The 24,306-nt window shown below is 40.0% G+C and overlaps 1 protein-coding gene across 9 annotated transcripts in view; it reads left to right on the top strand.

Moving 5' to 3' along the window:
• ADNP2 (ADNP homeobox 2) overlaps nucleotides 1-24,306 on the top strand; it is a 35,689-nt gene that overhangs the window by 4,200 nt on the left and 7,183 nt on the right. For 7 of the 9 annotated variants that reach the window (XM_081563082.1, XM_081563089.1, XM_081563085.1 and 4 more), the window contains exons 2-3: nucleotides 6,968-7,088; nucleotides 21,772-21,861. In XM_081563082.1, the coding sequence (XP_081419208.1) occupies nucleotides 6,968-7,088; nucleotides 21,772-21,861 (211 nt within the window). Of the gene's footprint in view, nucleotides 1-721; nucleotides 840-6,967; nucleotides 7,089-21,771; nucleotides 21,862-24,306 lie in introns of all 9 variants that reach the window. The other 2 variants (XM_081563084.1, XM_081563083.1) reach the window with 1 other exon arrangement.

Here is a 24,306-nt window from a genome sequence, read left to right as displayed (position 1 = left end):
GAACTTGGTAGATAGTACAGCTGCATTAGCCTGCTGTTTCCTAATGGTGAAAATACAGATATAATTGAGTACTAAGAATATATATATAGAGAACAGCATCAATAAAAGATCTATAGATGTGGAAGCATTGAGCAACTTCTTTTCCAGTTAATTAATCCACTCGGCCTTTTGTGTTGAATCTTGCATCTCTTAGAGAATGGATAAATTATGGTAAAAGTCGGCTTTTTTCCCCCAAAGTGATTGGCAACAGTAGACCAAGGATCTTGACAGAACTTATGTGATTTACCTGTGTTTTATTTTTTATTGTTTACTTGGTTTCCCTAAAACAGTAAATGCTATAAACAGGAAACTTTTTCTTTAAGAATGGACATGTGTACTTGTTTTAAGGGAGGGAACCACAGTAACAATGATGAGGGAATGAGAGTGTGTACAGTTGAGAATAAAAAGCTCCTATTCTGCAGGTTCAAGAAGATAGACTTCTTTGGCCCTTCTCCCAAGCCTTGAACAAGTACCTGCAGAGCCCTTTAAAATTTGCCTGATCACTGGAAGCCTCTTCCAGCGCCCTCCTCCTGAGAGTTGGCCTGTCAGGAACAGCTTGGGAACCATCCTGTGAAAAGTGGCCAATCCCTGTACTACTCCTTTCTCAACTGTGATAAGATCAGTACTTCCTATGTGAGGCCAGATTTCTTTGCAAGCAATACATTTAGCTTCTTTGTTTTAGATATAGGTGGATGATGGTCTTAACCTTGGGCAGTCGTATTTATCGGCCAGCTTTTGGGAAAGAAGCGCTCTGGGAACTCTAAGGAGGACATACCAGCACGTCTGATGGAGTGGAGAAGGTGAAGGGGAGTTTCTGTTGAGGCTGCTCTGGCCAGAGAAGCTAGTCTGGGCTTGAAAGTGACACTGTGCTTAATTTTTAAGAATGCTCCCACAAGGTTCTTGACAACTTGCCTTTTAAATTATGCTTTGTGAAGCCTAGAACCCAGTTCAGTGCATTTTATTGTTAATAATTTTGTTATTTTAAAACTTTATTTGCTGTGATTTTTGTATCTTCTGGTTCTAAAATGCTCAATGATCCTTCAAACTTGCTTTCTACTGAACCTGAAGTATAATTTTTACATAGGTAACTTGTCTGAAAAATGTATCCATTCCAAATTGGCTTCTTGATATTTCACATTTTCTTATTACCCAGGAAAAGTTCCCAGGAAAAGTTCCTCCCACTGTTAGCTCTAATGCCCTTTCATGTCTCATTTTATTCCAGTCCATGTTTTCAGTTTTACTTACCTTTTGCCAAATACATTCAGATACTTCTTTACCTCAGTGATTTTTTGATGCTGATCTCTTTACTTAGAATGTCTTGAACTCCAACTCACCAACCCTCTATAGCCTGTCCATTTTGAACCTCTGTGATAGGCCCAGATGTGCAGAGAAACATGATTCCTGCCCTGAAGATGTTTAGTTCAAAAGGGAAAATAGGTATATAAGGAAATAATTACAATGTAGTGAGGTGAGTGCAATGAAATAAGTATAAACTGGCCATTCTGGGAGTTCTTAGAAGGGGTTCCAAGCTTATCCTTGAGGGAGGAGGGGTTGTAAAAGGGTTTAGAGGTGGAATTTAACGCTCATAGAAATTGTTTAAAAATCCTGGGAGATACTGCCAGTCAACATCTAAACATGGGAGAAATTAACGTTTTTCTGCTTACCCCACTACCAGTCAGTTCAGTTCAGTTCAGTTGCTCAGTCATATCTGACACTTTGTGACCCCATGGACTGGTGCACAGCAAGCTTCCGTGTCCATCACCAACTCCTGGATGCCATCGAGTCGGTGATGCCACTATCAGTGGATATTATCAATCTTTCAGTTATTGTTTTGATAATTTGAAAATTGGCATTATTTTACCTGACATTTAACTCAAATTTAACTGATTGTGTTTGTAGCTTTTATAGTTTGTGCATTAAAACCTTTTTTGAAATAGTTTGAGATTTATAGAAAGTTGCGGGTGTAGTACAAAGAACTTCCCCTGAATCATTTGAAACTACGTTGCCAGAAAAGATGCCAGATTACCCAGTATTGTCCATTTTCTACAATAAGGACATTCTGCATACCCAGAACACAACCATCAAAATCAGAAAATCAATGCATTGTTACTATCTGATTCTCAGCCCACACTGAAGTTTTGCCAGTTGTTCCAGAAACAACATTTATAGTAAAGAATCTAGTTAGAATTACACATTGTATTTAGTTTTCTTTAGTCTTTCACAATCTGAAACAGTTCCTTAGTTTTTCCTTGCATGATCTTTTTCTAAGTATTATTGTGGTTCAGTTACTAAGTAGTGTCCGACTCTTGGTGACCTCATGGTCTGCAGCACACCAGGCTTCCCTGTCCTGCACTATGTCCCAGAGTTTGCTCAAACTCAGGTCCACTGAGTCAGTAATGCCATCCAACCATCTCAGCCTTTGTCGTCCCTTTCTCCTCTTGCCTTCAGTCTTTCCCAGCATCAGGCACTTTCCAAGTGAGGCAACTCTTCACTTCAGGTGGCCAAAGTATTGGAGTTTCAGCTTCGGCATCAGTCCTTCCAATGAATATTCAGTGTTGATTTCCTTTAAGATTGACTGGTTGGATCTCCTTGCTGTCCAAGGGACTCTCAACAATCTTTTCCTATAGCTCAAAAGCATCAATTCTTAGGTGCTCAGCTGTTTTTATGGTCCAATTCTCATATCCATACATGACTACTGGAAAAACCACAGCTTTGACTATGGACCTTTGTCGGCAAGTGATGTCTCTGCTTTTTAATGTGCTGTCTAGGTTTGTCATAGCTTTCCTTCCAAGGAGCAAGTGTGTTAATTTCATGGCTGCAGTCACTGTCCATGGTGATTTTGGAGCCCAAGAAAATAAAATCGGCGGCTATTTCCACTTTTCCCCCATCTATTTAACATGAGGTGATGGGAATGGATGCCATGGTCTTAGTTGTTGAGATTTAAGCCAGCTTTTTCACTCTTTGGCTTTCACTCTCATCAAGAGGCTCTTTAGTTGCTCTTCCCTTTCTCTCATTAGAGTGGTATCATCTGCATATCTGAAGTTGTGCTATTTCTCCCAGCAATTTGGATTCCGGCTTGTGAGTCATCCAGCCTGGCATTTCCCATGATGTACTCTGTTCGTTGGAAGGATTGCTGCTGAAAGTTGAAGCTCCGATACTTTGGCCTCCTGATTTGAAGAGCTGACTCGTTGGAAACAACCCTGATCCTGGGTTGTTTGATTGAGATTGAGGGCAAGAGGAGAAGGGGATGACAAAGGATGAGATGGTTGGATCGCATCACTGACTCAATGGACATGAGTTTGAATAAACTGTGAGATAGTGAAGGACAGGGAAGCCTGGTGTGCTGCAGACCATGGGGTCGCAAAGAGTCAGACATGACTTAGCGACTGAACAACAACTCTGCATATAAGTTAAATAAGCAGGGTGACGATACATGACCTTGTTGTACTCCTTTCCCAAGAACTAGTACATTTTTCCATGTCTGGTTCTAACTGTTGCTTCTTGTCCTGCATACAGACTTCTCAGCAGACAGGTAAAGTAGTCTGGTATTCTCATCTCTTTAAGAAATATAATTAGTTGAGTTTTAGTAAATTTATAGAATTGTGCAACCAACAACACAATCTAGTATTAGAACATTTCTAGCACTTTCCCCAAAAACCTATCCATGGGCAGTTACTACTTGTTTTCACACACAGCTGACCACTAATCTACCTTCTATCTCTGTAGATTTCTCCTGAATGTTTCATATAAATGGAGTCAGACAATATGAGGACTTTGTATTTGTGTTCTTTCACTTAGCATCATGTTTTTGAGATACTGATTCATGCTGTCGTGTGCATCAGTGCCTAGTTAATATTTATTGTCGTAGTGTTTTATGGTATGAGTATGTCATGTTTTGCTCATCTATTCACCATTTGATGGACACTTGGATTGTTTCCACAGTTTGGCTGTTATGAATAGTGCTCTTGTATCATCTGGATACTTCTGAGGTTTATAGGAAATTTTGTCTCTTAACTGGATGTCTTCCAGACTTCTGTAAATTACTCTTTCCCCCTTGGTTATTAATGAGTATTTTGTGGGGAGGTGCTTGGAAATGATATAAAATACCCCGTTCTTGACTAAACTTTAATTATTTTTGTTATCATGAACTTGAGTTTATGTTCTAGTGGGTTATATTTTGATTACTATTTCTGAATACGAAACCACCCTAAAACTTCATGGAGTGAAACATTTTATATAAAAATTCAGTAATTCTTCAGGTGGGAGCAGGGGGAGATGACTGGTTTATGTTCCACAGTGTCTGGGCCTCACCTGAGAAAACTCAAAAGACTCTGGTTGAGTGGACAGCTGCAGGCTGTAAGAGCATCTTCACTCTCATGTCCAGTGGTTGATGTGGGACCTTTCCATGTGGGCTAGTTGAGCTTCTTGCAATAAGGAGTCTAGATTCCAAGCGTAATGGTACCCAGAGGGCAAGGAAAGTGTGTGGCATTTTATAGTCTAGCCTGGACATTCACATGGCCATGCTTTATTGGTCGAGGGAGCTGCCGAGTTGTGCTCAGGTTCGAGGAGTGGGAGTGTAGATGCCCCTCCTGGTTGGGAGGAGTGTCATGGACATGTTCTGAGGAAAGCATGTGGGATGGGAGATACAGTGACATTATCTTTGGAAACTTTGGGGCCACAGGTTATAATCTGTTACTCATATTTGGTACCTGCATTGTCCCGTATTTGGCTTGTGGAAACTTCTTCAAGCTGACTTCTTTTGAGTACTTCTGACATGTATCCCCATTTTCTGAGCAACTCCTTTATTTTCTGGCAGAAGACATTCTAGGATCATTTTGTCTCTTCTGTGCTCCAGCCCTGAAATCAGCCATTTTTCCAAGGAGCCCTGCTTCCTTTTAAGGGAAAGTGATATTTAGAAAGGAAGATTTGAGCCCAAGGCTGGTCTGCTACTGATGTGTAACTACTTCCAGGCTCTTGCAGTGGCCTGAGCTGTACAATATACACACACACATTAACAAATATAAATTTTTTAAATCCGTATTTATTACAGATAATAAGGTCACAGCTGTACCTTTTATCCTGGTCAAGTACCACAGGATTTATTTTAATTTTATGCCTTTTTAGATATTTTAAAAGCAGCGTTGGTGGTGGTTTAATTGCTAAGATGTGTCCAACTCTTGTGCCCCTATGGATTGTAGCCTGCCAGGCTCCTCTGTCCATGGGATGCTCCAGGCAAGAATACTGGAGTGGGTTGCCATTTCCTTCTCCAGGGGATCTTCCCAACCCAGGGATCAAACCTGGGTCTCCTGCATTGTAGGCAAGTTCTTTACCAACTGATCTACTAGAAAAGCCCAAAAGCAGTGTTACTGAGATGTAATTTGCATTCCGTACAGTTCACCTGCTTAAAGTGTACAGTCAGTGGTTTTTAGTACATTGACAGAGTTGTGCTTAACGTTACCAATATTGTATTGGTAACTGTAATACGTTTAGAATACTGTCACTGTTCCAGAAAGAAACGTTCTTCCCTTAGCCATCACCTTCCATTTCTCCTCAGCCCGAAGCAACCAGTGTTCTCCTTTTTGTCTCTGTAAATTTTGTCTATTCTAGACATTTCCTATAAATTGAATCATAAAATATGTGGTCCTTTGTGTCTGATGCCTTTCACTTAGAATAATATTTCCCAAGGGTTATCAGTGTAACATGCATCAGTACTTCACTTTTTATGGCCAAATAATACTCCATTCTTCGGATACACCACATTTTATTTATCAGTTGATGGACATTTGCACTTTTTTTCTTTTTGACTTTTGAGTAATGGTGCTGTGAACATTTCTTGTGCAGGGTTTTGTTTGGATGCAGGTTTTTAATTTCTCTCAAGTGGTATTGCTGGTTCATATGGTACTTACATGTTTAATCCTTTGAGGACCTGCTGGACTTTCACAAACCACCCGCACCATTACTACCAGCAGTGTACGGGGGATCCAGTTTTTTCACATCTGTGCCAGCACTACTACTGCTACTTCTTTTAAAATTGACAGCCATCCTAGTTGGTGTGAAGAGTTATTTCATGATGGTTTTTATTTGCTTTTCCCCATAGCTAATGTTGTTTAACATATTCTTAAGTGCTTAATGGCCATTTGTATATTGTCCTTGTAGAAGTATCCAGATCCTCTTCCTGTTTTTAAGTTGGCATATTTGTCCTGTAATTATTGTCGTTGGAGTTTTTTTTAATATATTCTGGATATAAGTTCCTTATCAGAAATAAGATTTGCAAATGTTTTCTCCCACATTGTGGATTCTCTTCATTTCTCTGATGGTCCCCTCTGAAGCGTGTAGGTTTGCATTTTGATGAAGTCCGACTGGGCTACTTTTCCTCTTGTTCCTAGTGCTTTATGGTCTCATATCTGAGGACCTGTTGCCAAATCCAATGTCATGAAAATTTATGCCTGTGTTTTCTTCTGAGGGTTTTAAAGTTTTCACTTGTGCATGGAGGTATAGGACTCATTTTGAATTAATTTTTGTGTATACTAATAGGAAAGAATCCAACTTATTCTTTGATTGTGGAAATCTAATTGTCCTAGAATAATTTGTTGAAAGTGACTCTGCTTTCTTTACCTACCCTGTTTTTACAAATTTTATGCACATACGTGTGTATGTGTGTATATATGGATGCGTGCTAAGTTGCTTCAGTTGTGTCTGACTCTTTTCGACCCCTTGGACTATAGCCTGCCAGGCTCCTCTGTCCATGGGATTTTCCAGGCAAGAATACTGGAGTGGGCTGCCATGCCCTCCTTCAGGGGGTCTTCCCGACCCAGGGAACGAACCCGTGTCTCTTATGTCTCTGGCATTGGCAGGCGGGTTCTTTACCACTGGCGCCGTGTGTGTGTGTGTGTACATTTATTATAATTTTGTTTTCGTCCCTTTAAAGGAAAATTTCAAAAATGTTTCAAATTCCCGTGGAGAATCTTGACAACATCAGGAAGGTACGGAAAAAGGTGAAAAGCATTCTTGTGGACATTGGGCTTGACAGCTGCAAGGAGCTGCTGAAGGTAAGAGAAACACGAGTAATGGATGAAGAGAAGACAGTAACCATGGAGGCCCTGGGCTGAGGGGGACTCTTTGAACGGGACTCTTTGGAGAGTGGGTCAGATGCCTCAAGGTGGAAAGTGCTGCCTCTTAAAATGAGGCCCGGGAACAGCATTCGTTTTTATTTATGTCTTTATGGTTTAAAGTGGCTGCTTTAGGCTCCAGTTTTTAGTTACTTTTAGGAGGGACTTTATAGTATATTTGTTTTTGATCTTTGAGGGGAATATGTTGAATTACTTAAATTTTTTTTAACAGAAAAAGACTAAATCAGTTTTCCAATATTAGAGTAATCTCAAACGGGGATGTATACTTGTATGGTAGGGTTGTTTGTTTTCTTTTGTTTTTTCTGATTTGTGAATTTAATACATGCAGTCTTACAAAAGTTTAAAAATTAAGGTCACAGTCACATTCTTTATGATCAATTCTGTTCTCATATAATTTTATCTTATAACTTGAGAATATATGGCTGGCATAAATAAAAATTGTTAAATAAAGCTTGCTATGTAGCTTTATAGCCATTCTGTACATGTTTAATTCATAACTATTGAAATAGGGACTGCATCTGGTTTGAATTTTTCAGAGTTGTGAATAATTTGATTCAAGATATTATTGGCCCAGGAAGTGTTCAGTTTCTTAATTTTTAAATCTCAGACTTTGAACCAGATTAACTGTATTTATAAAAAGGTGCTGAAAGACCAGTAATTACCAGGATTCTCATTAATGGTTAGAGTTGATTTTTGCTCGCAAGTAAACTTTCTGAAAAAAAGACCTCAAGTAGTTCTCTTGTCAAACGTTGCTGCCCCAGAAAAATCATCCCCCTAAAATTCTGCCCTTTCTACTTCATTGTCTTACCTGTTCTGTTTTTCTCCAAACCTCTCATAATACCTGATGCTATTTGTTTATCTGTGTCTCCCAGGTCAGGTATTGCCTTTGGTTGTCATCTCTCTTTAGTCTCCTTTAATGTGAATCACACTTTTAAAATGGAATTCTGTTACAAACTTAGTGTTCTTTTTTTTTTTTTTGAGAAAATGTCAGTAGCAACTCCTGGAGTCCTTTGATTTTGACATTGCATAAAACTGGACATTCCTCACTAACTTGCTTACTTAGTCAGTCTAAGATTGTTTACTCATCTCAGTTTGTTCAAGACTGTTAACTTTTTCTTTCCAAGACTGTGCTGACACAGATATATGTATACTTCAAAAAAGAAAAGTAAGACATTTGAATGGCATACCAGTATTGTTAGTTAATTAACTATTGGGTTACATTTTACTAATTCTTTTGGGGGGAAATTTTGTTTTTATTAATTTGTAGTTGGTCTTATATTCTGCAGACTTTCTGAAAATTCAAGCAATATAAAAATTCATTATAGAAAAACTAGAAAATATACATAGAAACATAGAGAAAAAAATGACTCGCTTGTACGCTGTTAACCCAGAATCTCTGTGGTAAACACTGTTACATTAATATCTTTTCAGATTTTTAGAGACAGGACATGCTCTAACCATGTGCTAGCTTTGTGTTTTCTTTTCACTGAATCCCACATTAAGAACTTTTAATGTCAAATGTACTTACTCTTAATCCATTGTAGTATTTAGAGTTCTTGGTTAAAAGTGATGAAAACCAACACTGACCAAATGAAACAGGAGGGCATTTGTCTGACATCTGTCAGGGTCCTTTCTGTTTCCTTATTCAGCATTTCAGATTTCATAGTGAGAATTCACTCTGCCTTCTTGGAGTTCCAAAGTGTATATGACTCCATTCATCCTGAGTTAGGACCTCAAATCATAGGCTGTATAGTTCTTGTCAGAAGCCTGGCTGAGGAAAGTAAACCTGAGGGAAAGTAGGCTCTTCCACGAACCTTATCTTCTTTTCTAAAAGTAGATCTAAACCCTGCAACTCCTTAAGAGTATCTTAAAGAGTTTCTTAAAAAGTTAACAACATTTGATCAGTTATATTAAAAGCTAGCTACATACTTTGAAGGGCACTGTGCAAAATGAAAATGTGGGGCCATGACAGGTCCCACAAGTGTGCTGTCCCAGGCAGATGATGGCTCCCACGTGATTTCAGCTTCTGAGCCAGGATGCTTCTGGTACCTGGATCCAGAGTGGACTCTAGGTGCCAAGTTAGCTCCCAAACACCATGGTGCTGCCAGCCCAGGGTGAGGCTGGTAACCACCTTGCCTCCTCCTCTCCCCAAGTCTGTACCTGGCTCTTACCAGGGTGACTGTGGAATGTGGACCTCCTGACAGCTCGGCTATTGCCCCAGGTGGTGGGCGAGAGTCTCAGAGTGGTTGTGGGAGAGGGGAGTTTGGAGGGTATGGGGACCAAGAGCAGGGACAGACTCTGGCCCAGAAACAGTGGTGGTGGGACCGTGTGTGAGCTGAAGCTTCAAGTCCCTGGCATGCGCTTCGTTGTCCTGTCAGACTTCTCGTCATAAAACAGATTCAGAGTTAAAATTATCAACATTTTAAAAATGGCGACAGCAGGGATTCAACCCTGAATTGGCCTTTCTGAACACAGGACCCTGTGCACCTGCATTGGTTGCAGTGCCTCTTTGGTCTTTTCAAAGACTTTTCCAGTTCTTTATTTTTCTAATTTAATAATTTAGTTTATTTAGCCTCATATGTTACAAATATTATTTCAATATGTGATCAGTATAAAATAAGTAATGAACTATTTTAATCTCTTTTTTCCCTTAAATCTTCTAAGTCTACTTAGAAATTTTTTATAAAGGTAAGATATAACATGAAATTGCCATTGCTCTGTGACTCGTGGGATCTTATTTCTTTGACCAGGGACTGAACCCTGGCTGTAGTGTTGAAATCTCCGAATCCTAATCATTGGACCACCAGGGAATTGCTCATTTAGCCATTTTTAAGTGTACAATTCAGTACCATTAATTACATTCACACTGTTTTGCAACTGGGTTGTTACCATCTCAAACAGAAACTCTTAAGTATTAAGTAATAATTCCCCATGCCCCCACCACAGCGCCTGATAACCTGTAATCTACTATATGCTCTATAGATTTGTCTTTTAAAGATGTTTCATGTGAGTGGAATCATGTAACATTGGATCTTTTGTAACTGGCTTATTTTACTTAATGTTCTTGAGGTTCATGTTGTGGCATGTGTCAAAATGTTAGTCCTTTTTATGACTAAGTAGCAGTCCATTATATAACCACATATTGCACTGTGTCAGTTCATCTGTTGATAGACACTCAGGTTGATTTTGCCTTCTGGCCATTGTAAACAATGCTGTAGTGAACTTTGGCTCACAGATGTCTGTTTGAGGCCCTGTTTTCATTTTTTTGCTGGATCATGTAATAATTGTTTAGTTTTTTTAAGGACCCAGCTAACTTTCCAAAGTGGCTGTACCGTTTTCAGTTCCCAGCAGCCATGCATGAGGGGTCCAGTTTAGCCACAGCCTTGCTGCTTGTTCTTTTTCTCTCATCCTCTTTCCCTTCATCTCTCGCCACTGTGGCCACTAATGATGTTGAGCATCTTTTCATGTCCTTATTGGCCATTTGTATATCTTTGGAGATTTGTTTTCAAGTCTTGTTCATTTTTAAATCGGATTGTTTGTCTTCTTGTTGTTGAGGTGTAGTTTTTTATATATTCTGGATATTAAACCCTTATTAGGTATCATTTGTAGATGTTTTCTCCCATTCTGTTTTTACTTCCTTGATAATATCTTGATGCACAAAAGTTTTATATTTTGATGGAGTCCTGTTTGTGTGTTTGCTATGCTTTCTATATCATATCTAAGAAACCATTGCCAGATTCAAGTGAAGATTTTCTATGTTTTCTTCTAAGAGTATTATGGTTGTACTTCTTTTTGTTTAGATTGTTGATCCATATTGAATTAATTTTGTATATGATGTGATGCAAGGGTCCAACTTCATTCTTTCACATGGGGAAATCTAGTTGTTCGGGAGCCATTTATTTCACTAATTTTCCCCCATTGAATGAAATTGGTAGCCTTGTAGAAAATGATTTGGCCATAGATACATGGATTTATTTCTGAACTCTCAATTCTCTTTCATTAATCTGTATGTTTGTCCTTAAACTAGTATTACATTGTTTTGATTACCATCATTTCAGTTCAGTCGCTCAGTCATGTCTGATTCTCTGCCACCCCATGAATTGCAGCACGCCAGGCCTCTCTGTCCATCACCAACTCCCAGGGTCTACCCAAACCCATGTCCATCGAGTCAGTGATGCCATCTAACCATCTCATCCTCTGTCGTCCCCTTCTCCTCCTGCCCCCAATCCTACCCAGCATTAGGTTCTTTTCCAATGAGTAACTCTTCGCATGAGGTGGCCAAAGTATTGGAGTTTCAGCTTCAACATCAGTCCTTCCAATGAACACCCAGGATTGATCTCTTTTAGGATGGATTGATTGGATCTCCTTGCAGTCCTAGGGACTCTCAAGAGTCTTCTCCAACAACACAGTTCAAAAACATCAATTCTGTGGTGCTCAGCTTTCTTCACCGTCCAACTCGCACATCCATACATGACCACTGGAAAAACCATAGCCTTGACTAGACGGACTTTTGTTGGCAAAGTAATGTCTCTCCTTTTAAATACGTTATCTAGGTTGGCCATAACCTTCCTTCCAAGGAGTAAGCGTCTTTTAATTTCATGGCTGCAATCACCATCAGCAGTGATTTTGGAGCCCAAAAAAATAAAGTCTGACACTGTTTCCCCATCTATTTCCCATGAAGAGGTGGGACCAGATGCCATGATCTTAGTTTTCTGAACGTTGAGCTTTAAGCCAACTTTTTCACTCTCCTCTTCACTTTCATCAAGAGACTCTTTAGTTCTTCTTTGCTTTCTGCCATAAGGGTGGTGTCATCCGCATATCTGAGGGTATTGATATTTCTCCTGGCAACTTTGATTCCAGCTTGTGTTTCTTCCAGCACCGCGTTTCTCATGATGTACTCTGCATATAAGTTAAATAAGCAGGGTGACAATATACAGCCTTGACGGACTCCTTTTCCTATTTGGAACCAGTCTGTTGTTCCATGTCCAGTTCTAACTGTTGCTTCCTGACCTGCATACAGGTTTCTCAAGAGACAGGTCAGATGGTCTGGTATTCCCATCTCTTTCAGAATTTTCCACAGTTTATTGTGATCCACACAGTCAAAGGCTTTGGCATAGTCAAGAAAGCAGAAATAGATGTTTTTCTGGAACTCTCTTGCTTTTTCGATGATCCAACGGATATTGGCAATTTGATCTCTGGTTCCTCTGCCTTTTCTAAAACCAGCTTGAACATCTGGAAGTTCACGGTTCAGGTATTGCTGAAGCCTGGCTTGGAGAATTTTGAGCATTACTTTACTAGCATGTGAGATGAGTGCACTTGTGCAGTAGTTTGAGCATTCTTTGGCATTGCCTTTCTTTGGGATTGGAACAGAAACTGACCTTTTCCAGTCCTGTGGCCACTGCTGAGTTTTCCAAATTTGCTGGCATATTGAGTGCAGCACTTTCACAGCATCATCTTTCAGGATTTGAAATAGCTCAACTGGAATTCCATCGCCTACACTAGCTTTGTTCGTAGTGATGCTGTCTAAGGCCCACTTGGCTTCACATTCCAGGATGTCTGGCTCTAGGTGAGTGATCACACCATCGAGATTATCTGGGTCGTGAAGATCTTCTTTGTACAGTTCTTCTGTGTATTCTTGCCACCTCTTCTTAATATCTTCTGCTTCTGTTAGGTCCATACCATTTCTGTCCTTTGTCAAGCCTATCTTTGCATGAAATGTTCCTTTGGTATCTCTAATTTTCTTGAAGAGATCTCTAGTCTTTCCCATTCCGTTGTTTTCCTCTATTTCTTTGCATTGATGGCTGAGGAAGGCTTTCTTCTCTCTCCTTGCTGTTCTTTGGAACTGCATTCAGATGGGAATATGTTTCCTTTTCTCCTTTGCTTTTCGCTTCTCTTCTCTTCCCAGCTACCTGTAAGGCCTCCTCAGACAGCCATTTTGCTTTTTTGCATTTCTTTTCCATGGGGATTTTCTTGATCCCTGTCTCCTGTACAATGTCACGAACCTCTGTCCATTGTTCATCAGGTACTCTTGTCTATCAGATCTAGTCCCTTAAATCTATTTGTCACTTCTACTGTATACTCATAAGGGATTTGATCTAGGTCATACCTGAATGGACTAGTGGTTTTCCCTACTTTCTTCAATTTAAGTCTGAATTTGGCAATAAGGAGTTCATGATCCGAGCCACAGTCTGCTCCCGGTCTTGTTTTTGCTGACTGTATAGAGCTTCTCCATCTTTGGCTGCAAAGAATATAGTCAATCTGATTTTGGTGTTGACCATCTGGTGATGTCCACGTGTAGAGTCTTCTCTTGTGTTGTTGGAAGAGGGTGTTTGCTATGACCAGTGCGTTCTCTTGGCAAAACTCTATTAGCTTTTGCCCTGTTTCGTTCTGTACTCCAAGGCCAAATTTGCCTGTTACACCAGGTGTTTCTTGACTTCCTGCTTTTGCATTCCAGTCCCCTATAATTGATATATAATAATAAATAAATAAATAAATAAATAAATTGATTACCATAGTTTTGTGTTAAGTTCTGAAGTTGGAAAGTGTGAGTTCTTCAACTTCTTTATTTTTTCTTTGCCCCAGTATTGTTTAGGCTGTTAAGGGCCCCTTTCAATTTCATATGAATTTAATGATTGGAGTTTCTATTTCTGCCAGACTATCAGAATTTTGATTGGGATTATATTGTAGATCACGCTGGATAGTATTGACATTTTGGCAGTATTCCTAGCCATGAATAAAGGATGTGTTTCTATTTATTTAAGTCTTTAATGTCTTTCAATAATGTTTTGTAGTTTTCAGTCTACAAGGCTTTTACCTCCTTGGTTATATTTATACCTAGGCACTTCATTATTTTAGATGGTATTGTAAATGAAATTGTTATCTTAATTTCCTTTTCAGATTTTTCATTACAGGTGTATAGAAACACAACTAACTTATGTACTTTCATTTTGTACCCTGCATTTTTACTGAATTTATCATTACCTCTGGTAGCTTATTTTGGATTCTTTTTTTTTTTGGCTGTGCTGAGTCTTCACTGTTGCACACAGGTTTTCTCTAGTTTCAGAGAGTGGGAACTACTCTCTAGTTGTGGTACGCAGGCTTCTCGTTGTGGTGTCTTGTCTTGTTGCTGAGCATGGGCTCTCGGGCGCTGGGCTTCAGGAGTTGTGTACATGGCTCAGTATTCGCGCCTCCTGGTCTCTGGAGCACAGGCTCGGTAGTTGTGGCTCACGGGCTTAGTTGCCCCTCGGCATGTGGAATCTTCCTGGATCAGGGATTGAACCCGTGTCTCTTACATTGGCAGGCGGATGCTTTACCACTCAGCCACAAGGAAGCCCCACTTTGGATTCTTAATAGAGTCATATCACCTGTGAATAGAAATAGTTTTTCTTCCCTTTCAATGTGGATACCTTTTATTTGTTTTTCTTGTCTAAGGACTCTGGCTAGGACTCCAGGACAATACTGAGTAACAGTGGTGAAAGCAGGCGTCCTTGTCTTGTTCACAGTGTTGGGGGGAAGGCTTTCAGTCTCTCACTGTTGAGTATCATGGTGTCCATCAGTGCCTTTTGTCATGTTGAGAAAGTTCTATTCTAGTTTTCTGAGTGTTTCCTTAATCATGAAAGGGTGTTGGATTTTGTCAGGTGCTTTCTCTGCCACTTGAGGTAGTTGTGTGGGTTTTTCTCCCCTTTGTTCTGTTATCTTTGGTATATTACACTGATAGATTTTCTTATGCTGCCCCTGCTTGCATTCCTGATATAAATCCCACTTGATCATAGTGTATAATCTGTAATCACTGTAGGGTTTTGTTCATTAGTATCCGTTAAGGAATTTTTCTTTTTATTCATAAAGAAAATTTGTAATTTTCTTCTCTTGTGATGTCTCGTTTAGCTCTGTTAATAGGATAATGCTGGCCATGTAAAATGAATTAGGAAGTGTTACCTCCTCTTCTGTTGTGGGGAGAAGAGTTTGAGAAAAGCTGGTGTTAATTCCTTCTTAAATATTTGGTAGAATTAACCAGTGAAGCCGTCTGGTCCTGGACTTTTCTTTGTTTTGATACTGTTGATTATGGCTTTTGATTCAATCTCTGCTTGTTATAGGTCTGTTGAAATTTTCTATTTCTTGAATCAGTTTGGATAATTAGTGTGTTTTTAGAAGTTTGTCTATTTCATCTAGTTTTATCTATTTTGTTTGTATACAGTTGTTGCTAATATTTTTGTCTAATTGTTTTATTTCTGTAAGGTCAGTTGTAAAACACCCACTTTCATTTATGGTTTTACTTATTTTTTTCTTCTCTCTTTTTTCTGTCAGTCTCGCTAAACATTTGTAAATTTTATTGATCTTTTCAAAGAAACAACTTTTGGTTTCTTTGATTATCTCTTTTCTTTATCTTTGTTCAGTTCCCAGGTCATTTTAATTTTGGTGTGCAGCCAGCAAACTGTTCGGTTGTGAACACCAGGAAGCTGAGAATCAAATCATGTGAGCTTCCCCAGAATTACATTTTAATGCTGTAAGATGGTCACATCAATTACCTTCATTACTTTACTCACATTTCCCCATGTAAAACCTTAAAAAAGCTTTTCTTTTCAGAACTTGTACTAGGAGAGTATGTGGCATGTCTTGAATGTGCTGGACCCACAACGGAGATCAGTCCCAACCGTACTGGTGCTTGGTCACCCTAGTTAGGGTGAATTCAGGGCCAGCCCTTGAATCTCGTTAAAATGCAGAGGAAACTAGTACCGGGCTGTTCAGTTTAAACACACACACATGTAATTAATTGGTGGGAGTGGGAAAGTGAAAGAGACATTAGATGTTCTTTCCATGTATAATGTGTGTGCTGCTTAGAGTAGAGATTGCTAATATATGATGTGAACCCTTGAGGAGTCATGAAGTTATTTGGGAGTTATTACAGTTTTTCTGGTGGCTAAAAATTCACAGGTAAATGAAGCATTATCTGAGAGTTGAAAGCGATCTCTTCCATTAAATTACTGTTATATATCAAATGTTCATGGATACCGAGGTGATTAATAGTATCCAAATTTATTTAAAAGCAGTAATGTTCTGGACTTCTCTGGTGGTCCAGTGGTTGAGAATCCACCTGCCAGTGCAGGGGTCATGGGTTCAGTCCCTGGCCCAGGAGGATTCCACATGCTGTGGGGCAGCTTGGCCTGTGCACTAGAACCATTGAGCCTGCATTTTAGAGCCGGCGAGCTGCAAGAACTGAGTCCACGAGCTGTAGCTCCTGAAGCCCACGGGCCCTGGAGCCCATGCTCTGCGTCGAGAGAAGCCAGTGCACCACAGCTGGAGAGAGGCTCTGCTCACCACAGCTGGAGAGAGGCTCTGCTCACCACAGCTGGAGAGAGCCTGCGTGCAGCCACAAATAAATAAATTTTAAAAATTAAAAAAACTTCCTGTTCCTAGCAGCTTTTGTCATCCCGTGTTTTTGCAGTTAGGAACTGTCAGAGATACAAATACTGCCACATGGAGGCCAGAAATCTTGAAAGAAGTGGTAGGAAAAGGGGATTTAGAAACAGAAGGTCCCTTGGTTAGAGTTTCAAAGTATCAGATTTATTGAGAGACATGAGCTAGAAACAATTAAGGTTGACCAACTAGTAGAAACTTGGATCCATGATCATAGTTGCCTTTTTGGCAACTTGCGGGTTGTTCCTTTGTAAATCTTTTCTCTCAGTCTTCTGTTGCACCCTGTCCTTTCTGGAGCTCTTCCATTGTCTGCCGCCTGCCTTTAGAAGCCCTCAGGGCAGCCTGCCTTTGGTGTAGAAATTTGGCTGCTCCTGTTCTTGCTTCACTGCACCACACTGGGTTCCTTTCTGCTGCTCTATACAGAGCTGCCGTTTCTGAGGCAGCTCCCGCACTTAATTTCTGTGCATCAAGTATTAGATCAGGTCGGAACATTTAAACCAGTTTTTGCAAACTTGAGGTTGTTGCATCTGAATTAGGGAAGCTTAAAAAAAGGGCCCACTAAACCCACCCCTGTGACAATCTTCTGAGACCATTAGGTGTGTAAACATTTTTTGATGTGTTACACTATGTTCCTACATCTTATCTACAAAAAATATTGAAATAGTTAACCTGTTTATTTCCTAACAATTGAGTTTCCTTGTTCTTTAGTTACAAGTTGAATCTGACTCTTTTCTGATCCCATGGACTGTCGTCCACCAGGCTCCTTTGTCCATGGGATTTCTCTGGGATATTCCCGACCCAGGGATTGAACCTATGTCTTGCTTGGCAGGTGGATTCTTTACCACTGAGCCACCAGGGAAGCCCATACTAGCTCTTTTTTTTTTCCTGCATCTGACAGTGGAAAACACTTCTTCCTTTAAACCCTTCTTGTCTCCTGCGATAGAACATTACTGCTTACTTCTTCCTTTTCCAGTATTTTCTTATGAAAAATTGAAGCCTACAGAAGTACTGAAAGGATTGTACCATGAAAACCCATGTACCTAACACCTAAATTCTATAAGATTATCATGCATATGTATATACACCCATCATTCAACCTTATTTAAAAAAAAAAAATTGGCTGCACTGGGTTTTAGTTTCAGCATGTGGGATCTAGTTCCCTGACCAGGAATTGAACCTAGGCCCCATGCACTGGGAGGGCAGAGTGTTAGCCATTGGACCACCAGGGAAGTCCTTCTATCTTATACTTTGATGCATTTCTAAGTTTCAGGCATTGATAAATTTGCCCTTAAACTCTTTCAGCATAGGTGTATCGTTAACACAAGTTTAGTATTTCTTGACAGCTTTTAGTGGGAGGGGAATTTATATGTTTGTGAGATGTACCTTAGCTGTCTCCAGTTGATGGGTTTGGAAATGCACTGACTCATGCAGTAAAAGCCCTTGTTTGGAAGTCAGACCCCACCCCACCCCACTGGTTAGCATCATGCTGAAAATTTTCACTGTGGCTGGGATTTGCCTGTCTGATGTGTTGTATGAGTGAAATAATAGGTGCTCCTGGGGAAGATTCTTCCATGTTGTTGCTCTGTAGCTGGTCGTTTTTGTTGCTGAGGAGGATCCCATTCTGTGAGTAGTTTGTTGTTGATTCTTCTAATGTGAACACCTAGGCCGTTTCTGGTTTGGGGTTATTATGAGTAAGGTTCTTATAAATATTCTTATAGGGCTTCCCTGTTGGCTCAGACAGTAAAGAATCTGCTTGCAATGCAAGTGATGTGGTTTTGATCCCTGGGTCGGGAAGATGAGCTGGAGAAGGGAATGGCTACCCACTCCAGTATTGCCTGGAAAATTCCATGGACAGAGGAGCCTGGTGGGGTCGCAAAGAGCCGGACACAAGCTAAGCAACTAGCACTTTTTTTTTCAAATATTCTTATAAAAGTGTTTTTTTGTGGACAGCTGTTTTGATATTTCTTGGATAAATAACCTAGATTTGGTATTACCCAAAGTAGTTGTGTGATTTCACACTCCTGTCAGCAGTGTGGGAAGGTTTCCCTTGCTCCGCATCCTTATTAACTTTCAATAGTGTTGATTTTCAAAAAATATTTGAAATGAAGCATAAAATAGATGTAAGAATATTCTTTATGTTACTATACAGCATAGTTGTTAGCTACATGTTTTTGGGAGATCCCCTTTTCAGGTTGAGAAAGTTCCTTATTCTTACTTTGTTGAGAGCAGAAATTATGACTGATGGTTGAATTTTGTCAGATGACTTTTCTATATTAATGTAATTTGCTTTTTTTAGTCTAGTGAATTACATGGTTTTTGTTTTTGTTATTTTTTAAGAAAAGAAATTGTTAAACCAACCTCTATCCCTGGGATAAATTCCACTTTGTCCTTTTTATAATGTGGATTGATTTCCAAACATTTTGTTAAGGATTTTTCATCTGTGTTCTTGAAGGGTATGGTCTGTAGTTTTCATTTTCTGTTACATCTTTGTCAAGTCTTGGCCAGCCTTGTGAAATGAATTGGGAGTTGTTTCTTCCTTTTTATTTTCTGGAAGAGTCTGTGTAGAATTGATAATACCATGTTTAGTAGAATTCCCAGTGAAGCTATCTAGAATTGGAGTTTTCTTTGTGGGAAGGGTTTTAATTATGAAGTCAATTTCTACACTAGATATCAGGCTATCAGGTTATCTAATTTTCCTGAGTGAGCTTTTTCTTATGTTTTTTTAAGAGATTTGTCCTTGTCAGTTTAATTTGTCGAATTTATTGGCATTATAGTGTTCATATTATTTTCTCATCTGTAGGAACCATAGTGGTATCTCTGTTTATTTTTTGGCTGTGGTGGGTTTTCATTGCTTTGCGCAGGCTTTTTCTAGTTGTGGCTAGTGGGGGCTTCTTGGTTGCAAGACACTGACTTCTCATCGCGGTGGCTTCCCTTGCTGCAGAGCACGAGCTATAGGTGCAAGGGCTTCGGCAGTTGCAGGCTGCGGGCTTAGTTGCCCCCTGGCATGTGGAATCTTCTTGGACCAGGGATTGGACTGGTGTCCCTTGCATTGGCAGGTGGATTCTTATACACTTGCCACCGGAAAAGTCCTCCCCTCTCTTTTTGACATTGGTGATTTATATCAGCTTTTTTTTGACTAGTGGTCACATGACATTGATTTTCTTCTTTTTACCTTTAACCTCTCTATGATTTTTTATTTGAAGTGAAATTTTGTAGACAACAGATGTTGCTGTTGTTCAGTCTCTTAAATTTTGTTCCACTCTTTGTGACCTCATGGACTGTAACATGCCTCTGTCCTCCACTATCTCCCAGAGTTTGCTCAAATTCTTGCCGGTGATGCTATCTAACCATTTCATCCTCTGCCATCCCTTTCACCTTTTGCCTCAGCCTTTCCTAGCATCAGGGTCTTTTCCAATGCTTCTGCTCTTCGTATCACTTGGCCAAAGTATTGGAGCTTCAGCAACAGTCCTTCCATATTCAGGGTTGATTTCCTTTAGGAAATGGTTTCCTTTAGGACTGGTTTGATCTCCTTGCTGTCCAAGGGACTCTCAATAGTCTTCTCCAACACCACAATTTGAAAGCAGTTCTTTGGTGCTCAGCCTTCTTTATGGTCCAACTCTCACATCCATACATGACTGCTAGAAAAACCATAGCTTTCAGTAAATGGACTTTTGTTGGCAAGATGATGTCTGCTTTTTAATACAGTGTCTAGGTTTGTTGTAGATTTTCTTCCAAGGAGCAGGCATCTTTTAATTTCATGGCTGTGGTCACTGTCTGCAGGGATTTTGGAGCCGAAGAAAGTAAAATCTGTCACTGCTTCCACTTTTTCACGTTCTAGTTGCCATGAAGCTATGGGACTGGATATCATGATCTTAGTTTTTTGAATGTTTAGTGTTAAGCCAGCTATTTTACCCTCCTTTTTCACCCTCATCAAAAGGCTCTTTAGTTCCTCTTTCTGCCACTAGAGTGCTATCATCTACATATCTGAGGTTGATGAATCTCAGCAGTCTTGATTCCAGTTTGTGAATTCATCTAGCCCGACATTTTGGATGATGTACTCTGCATATAGGTTAAATAAACAGGGCGACAGTATGCAGCCTTGTACTCCTTTCCTAATTTTGAACCAGTAAGTCAACATATAATTGGATTGTGGTTTTTAACTCAGTCTGACATTCTGTACTTCTTATTTGACTGTTTAGACCAGAGGTAAGCAAACTGAGCCAAATCTGGCTTGCTGTCCATTGTGTAAATAAACTTGGAATATAGCTTTGCTTGTCTGTGTTTACATACTGTCTGTGGCTGCTTTTGTGCACAGTGGTGAGCTTGAGGAATTGTTTCAGACAGACTGCATGCTGGCGAAGCCTTACATATTCACCGTCTGACTTCTTACCAACACTTGGAGTGCCCACGTCATCCCACCCCACGCACTTCTCCAGGGGGCTCACACCGGGAAGACCGTGTTTGCTCATGTAGTTTTTCTCTTTCAGAAATTATTTGTGGGAAATCTCATCTGTTTATTTCTTATAAGACTGTATTTTTAAAACTATATATATATATTTATATATGTTTTTGAATTTATGGAAGACTAAAGACATGGGAAGAATCCAGCACTCCAACAAGTATGGCCAGGAAGGAAATCAGCTCTGTAATAAGACAGTTTAATGAACCACAAACAAGAAAGTGTGGGAAAGGAAGAAAAAAATGTATTGAATTTAAGACACTGTGAAACTCAGAAGATACATTTACTAAGTATAAACTCTGTAAGGACTTGACATAAATGGAAAGGCAGCTGCTGAAGTACAGAAGCTGTAGTATTAACTTGGATTATTTCAGCATTTTCCCCAGGTCTCCAGCTTGATGGGAACTCTGTCACAGTTTGACATGGGGTATATTTTCTTTTCAGTTTTCCCACATATATTTCCCTTTCTTTCTCTCTCTCTTTTCTTCTCTTTCTCTCCCTCCCTCCCTTTCTCCACACTGTACAGCATAGGGGATCTCATTTCCCTGACCAGGGACTGAACCTGTGCTCCCTGCATTGGGAGTGCTGGGACTCGTAAAACTGGTCCATCAGGGAAGTCCCTCTCATGTAGATTTCTTAAGTGCGGAAGAATCCCATTGGGTTCTAATTCAATACTTCTTTATCTTCTGAAATTACATAATAATCTCTCTTTTTCTCCCTTTCTAAAAGGACCTTAAAGGCTTTGACCCAGGAGAGAAGTACTTTTATAACACATCATGGGGAGATATTTCTCTGTGGGAACCTTCTGGAAAGAAAGGGGTATGTATTTTTATTTCCAGTTTTCATGTTTCCTCAGAATGTGGGGTGAGTGTTGGTTTACTTCTGAGGAACATTACATGTTTTGGGGTTGCAGATGAATGAAAGGGAAGAGGAGGGGTATAATGTAAACATTTAGGGAAGTAGAAAAAGTTAAATGTTTTATAATACAGGATTGTTGATGCTGTGAGAGTTTTTTGCATATAAAGTAGATGAAGTGATACAGTGAAATTATTATATGCCTCTGATATAAAAAGTGCTTCTGAGTTATGTAACTATTCTGAGTAAAAAGAAATGACTTCAAGTATAAGTGTACATTCTGGTTTTAAAAATTAAAAATATGGAGTTTGAATCAGGGAACACAATTTATAATAAATTTGAAACCTCATAGTTCAGCAGATTCCAGCTAAACTATGTGATGTACTGCTGAATTCTCCGTTGTAAAGTGTTTCCTCTGGAAAACCTTCCTGCTGCCCAGCCGCTGGGTTCGCACCTCCTTGGCTCCAGGCAGCTAGCCCCAAGGGGACTGGCCTCCACTTACTGCCTCCCCCGCCCATTTGTCCAAATAGCGTTGCCCTTGAGAATTCTGGCTTAAAAAAACTTTCTGTAACTTGTCAGTCGTTTTTCTGTCAGAATTTTATTTGTAAACATCTCTGTTGTCACCTTGTCCTCTTGAGTCCCGCTTTCTGCCTGTTCTGTGTCTCTTCCCTTCCTTGACCCGACATTCCCGTCTCTACCAACAGACACGAGTCCTTGAAACTGCTCTGATTTGGCTATTCTGCTCAGAACAGCTCATGGCTTTTCAAATATGCCTTGTTTTGAATACCTTGGCTTCATGAATATTTTCTTAGGCCTCGCTGATTTTTCTCATCTGAATTTCTAAAAGATTCTATTATGTAACATGCAATATAATGTATAATTATATGCTCTTCATCAAGAAACATTTTTTGAATTCCTTCTACAGCTTTCTGAGTGCTTGATGCAAAGAGGTGAAAGTTAGGGTTCTTTTCCTTAGGGAGTTTATGTTTTTGTTTGTGTGAATGGGCACAAAAGTTAAATAACAATACGAAATAGTGGAGATTGAATTTGTTAAATAGGTACCATATTCAGAAAAAATAAACCATCATTACCTGGCGTGGTAGAGGCTGTGTTACCTGCTAGTTTTAGTACGTTACTCTGCATTCGTAGATAACCTTTAATTTGTGTCTGGGTAGTAGGATTTTTGAACAAAGACAGTTTTTCGGCCATTGTAGCAGGAATGTGCTACTTGGCTGCGTTATGTGGCTCATGCTGCAGAGAAGTGAGATGTGCTAGATACCTGGGTTTGGGGGTGGAGATGCTGGTGTTCTGTTGGAAATGGAGCCCAGCTGTTACAGGATCTGAAGACGTGGCCTTAGGCAGATGGGGAGACAGGGATCACCTCGGAGACAAGGCATCCTGCAAGCGCCCAGGATGCCTGACTCCACTTATTTCTGCTTCTCTTCTTGGTTATTCTTCTGTTACAGTGAGCCAAGGTCTCACACTCCAGTTATTTCTGATTGATCACTCTCCTAGAACTTTGATATACAAGTTTTTCTCTAAACATTTGCTTTCACTTCTCTTGGATAATTGTCAAGTGTGAGATTGCTGGGTTGTGCAATATATGGTCCATCTCTGTAACAAACTGCCGGACTGTTTTCCAAAGTGGCTGTACCATGTTGCTCTCCCACCGGTGGTGTGTGTCCCAGCTGCTCTGCATCCTCACTGGACTCTTTCAGGGTTTTTGTGCTTTTGGATTTAACTGCTTGTTTTCCATTTTAATAGGCTTGTAGTGGTGTCTTCTCTGGTTTTAATTTGCATCTCCCTAGTGACTGACATGGAGAAGGAAATGGCAACCCACTCCAGTACTCTTGCCTGGAAAATCTCATGGACGGAGGGGCCTGGTGGGCTGCAGTCCATGGGGTCGAGAAGAGTCGGACATGACTGAGCGACTTTACTTTCACTTTTCTCTTTCATGCACTGGAGAAGGAAATGGCAGCCCACTCCAGTATTCTTGCCTGGAGAATCCCAGGGATGGCGGAGCCTGGTGGGCTGCCGTCTATGGGGTCGCACAGAGTCGGACACGACTGAAGCGACTTAGCAGCAGCAGTGACTAACAATGTTGAGCATCTTTTTTGTGTGTTCCTTTGGCATCTGGATACCCTCTTTAGTTTAAAGTATTCGACTCTTAAATGTTTTGCCAGTTTTCTAAAAATTGGGTCATATGTTTCCTTACTGATACTTGAACATGTCCACAGTGTGTTTTATGGGCACAAGTCCTTTATTAGATATGTGGTTTGTAAACATTGTCTTCTAGCCTGTGGTTTGTCTTTTTACCTTTTAAAGTACCTTTCAAAGAGAAGATTTCTTACTTTGATGAAATCCTGTTGATAATTTTTTTCTACTGTTGTTGTTCAGTCATGTCTGACT

Source organism: Giraffa tippelskirchi, chromosome 14 (genome assembly GCF_054371585.1).
Source record: "Giraffa tippelskirchi isolate mGirTip1 chromosome 14, T2T-mGirTip1v1.2.pri, whole genome shotgun sequence".
Lineage (NCBI taxonomy): Eukaryota > Metazoa > Chordata > Mammalia > Artiodactyla > Giraffidae > Giraffa > Giraffa tippelskirchi.
This window is presented reverse-complemented; position numbering and strand designations above follow the sequence as displayed.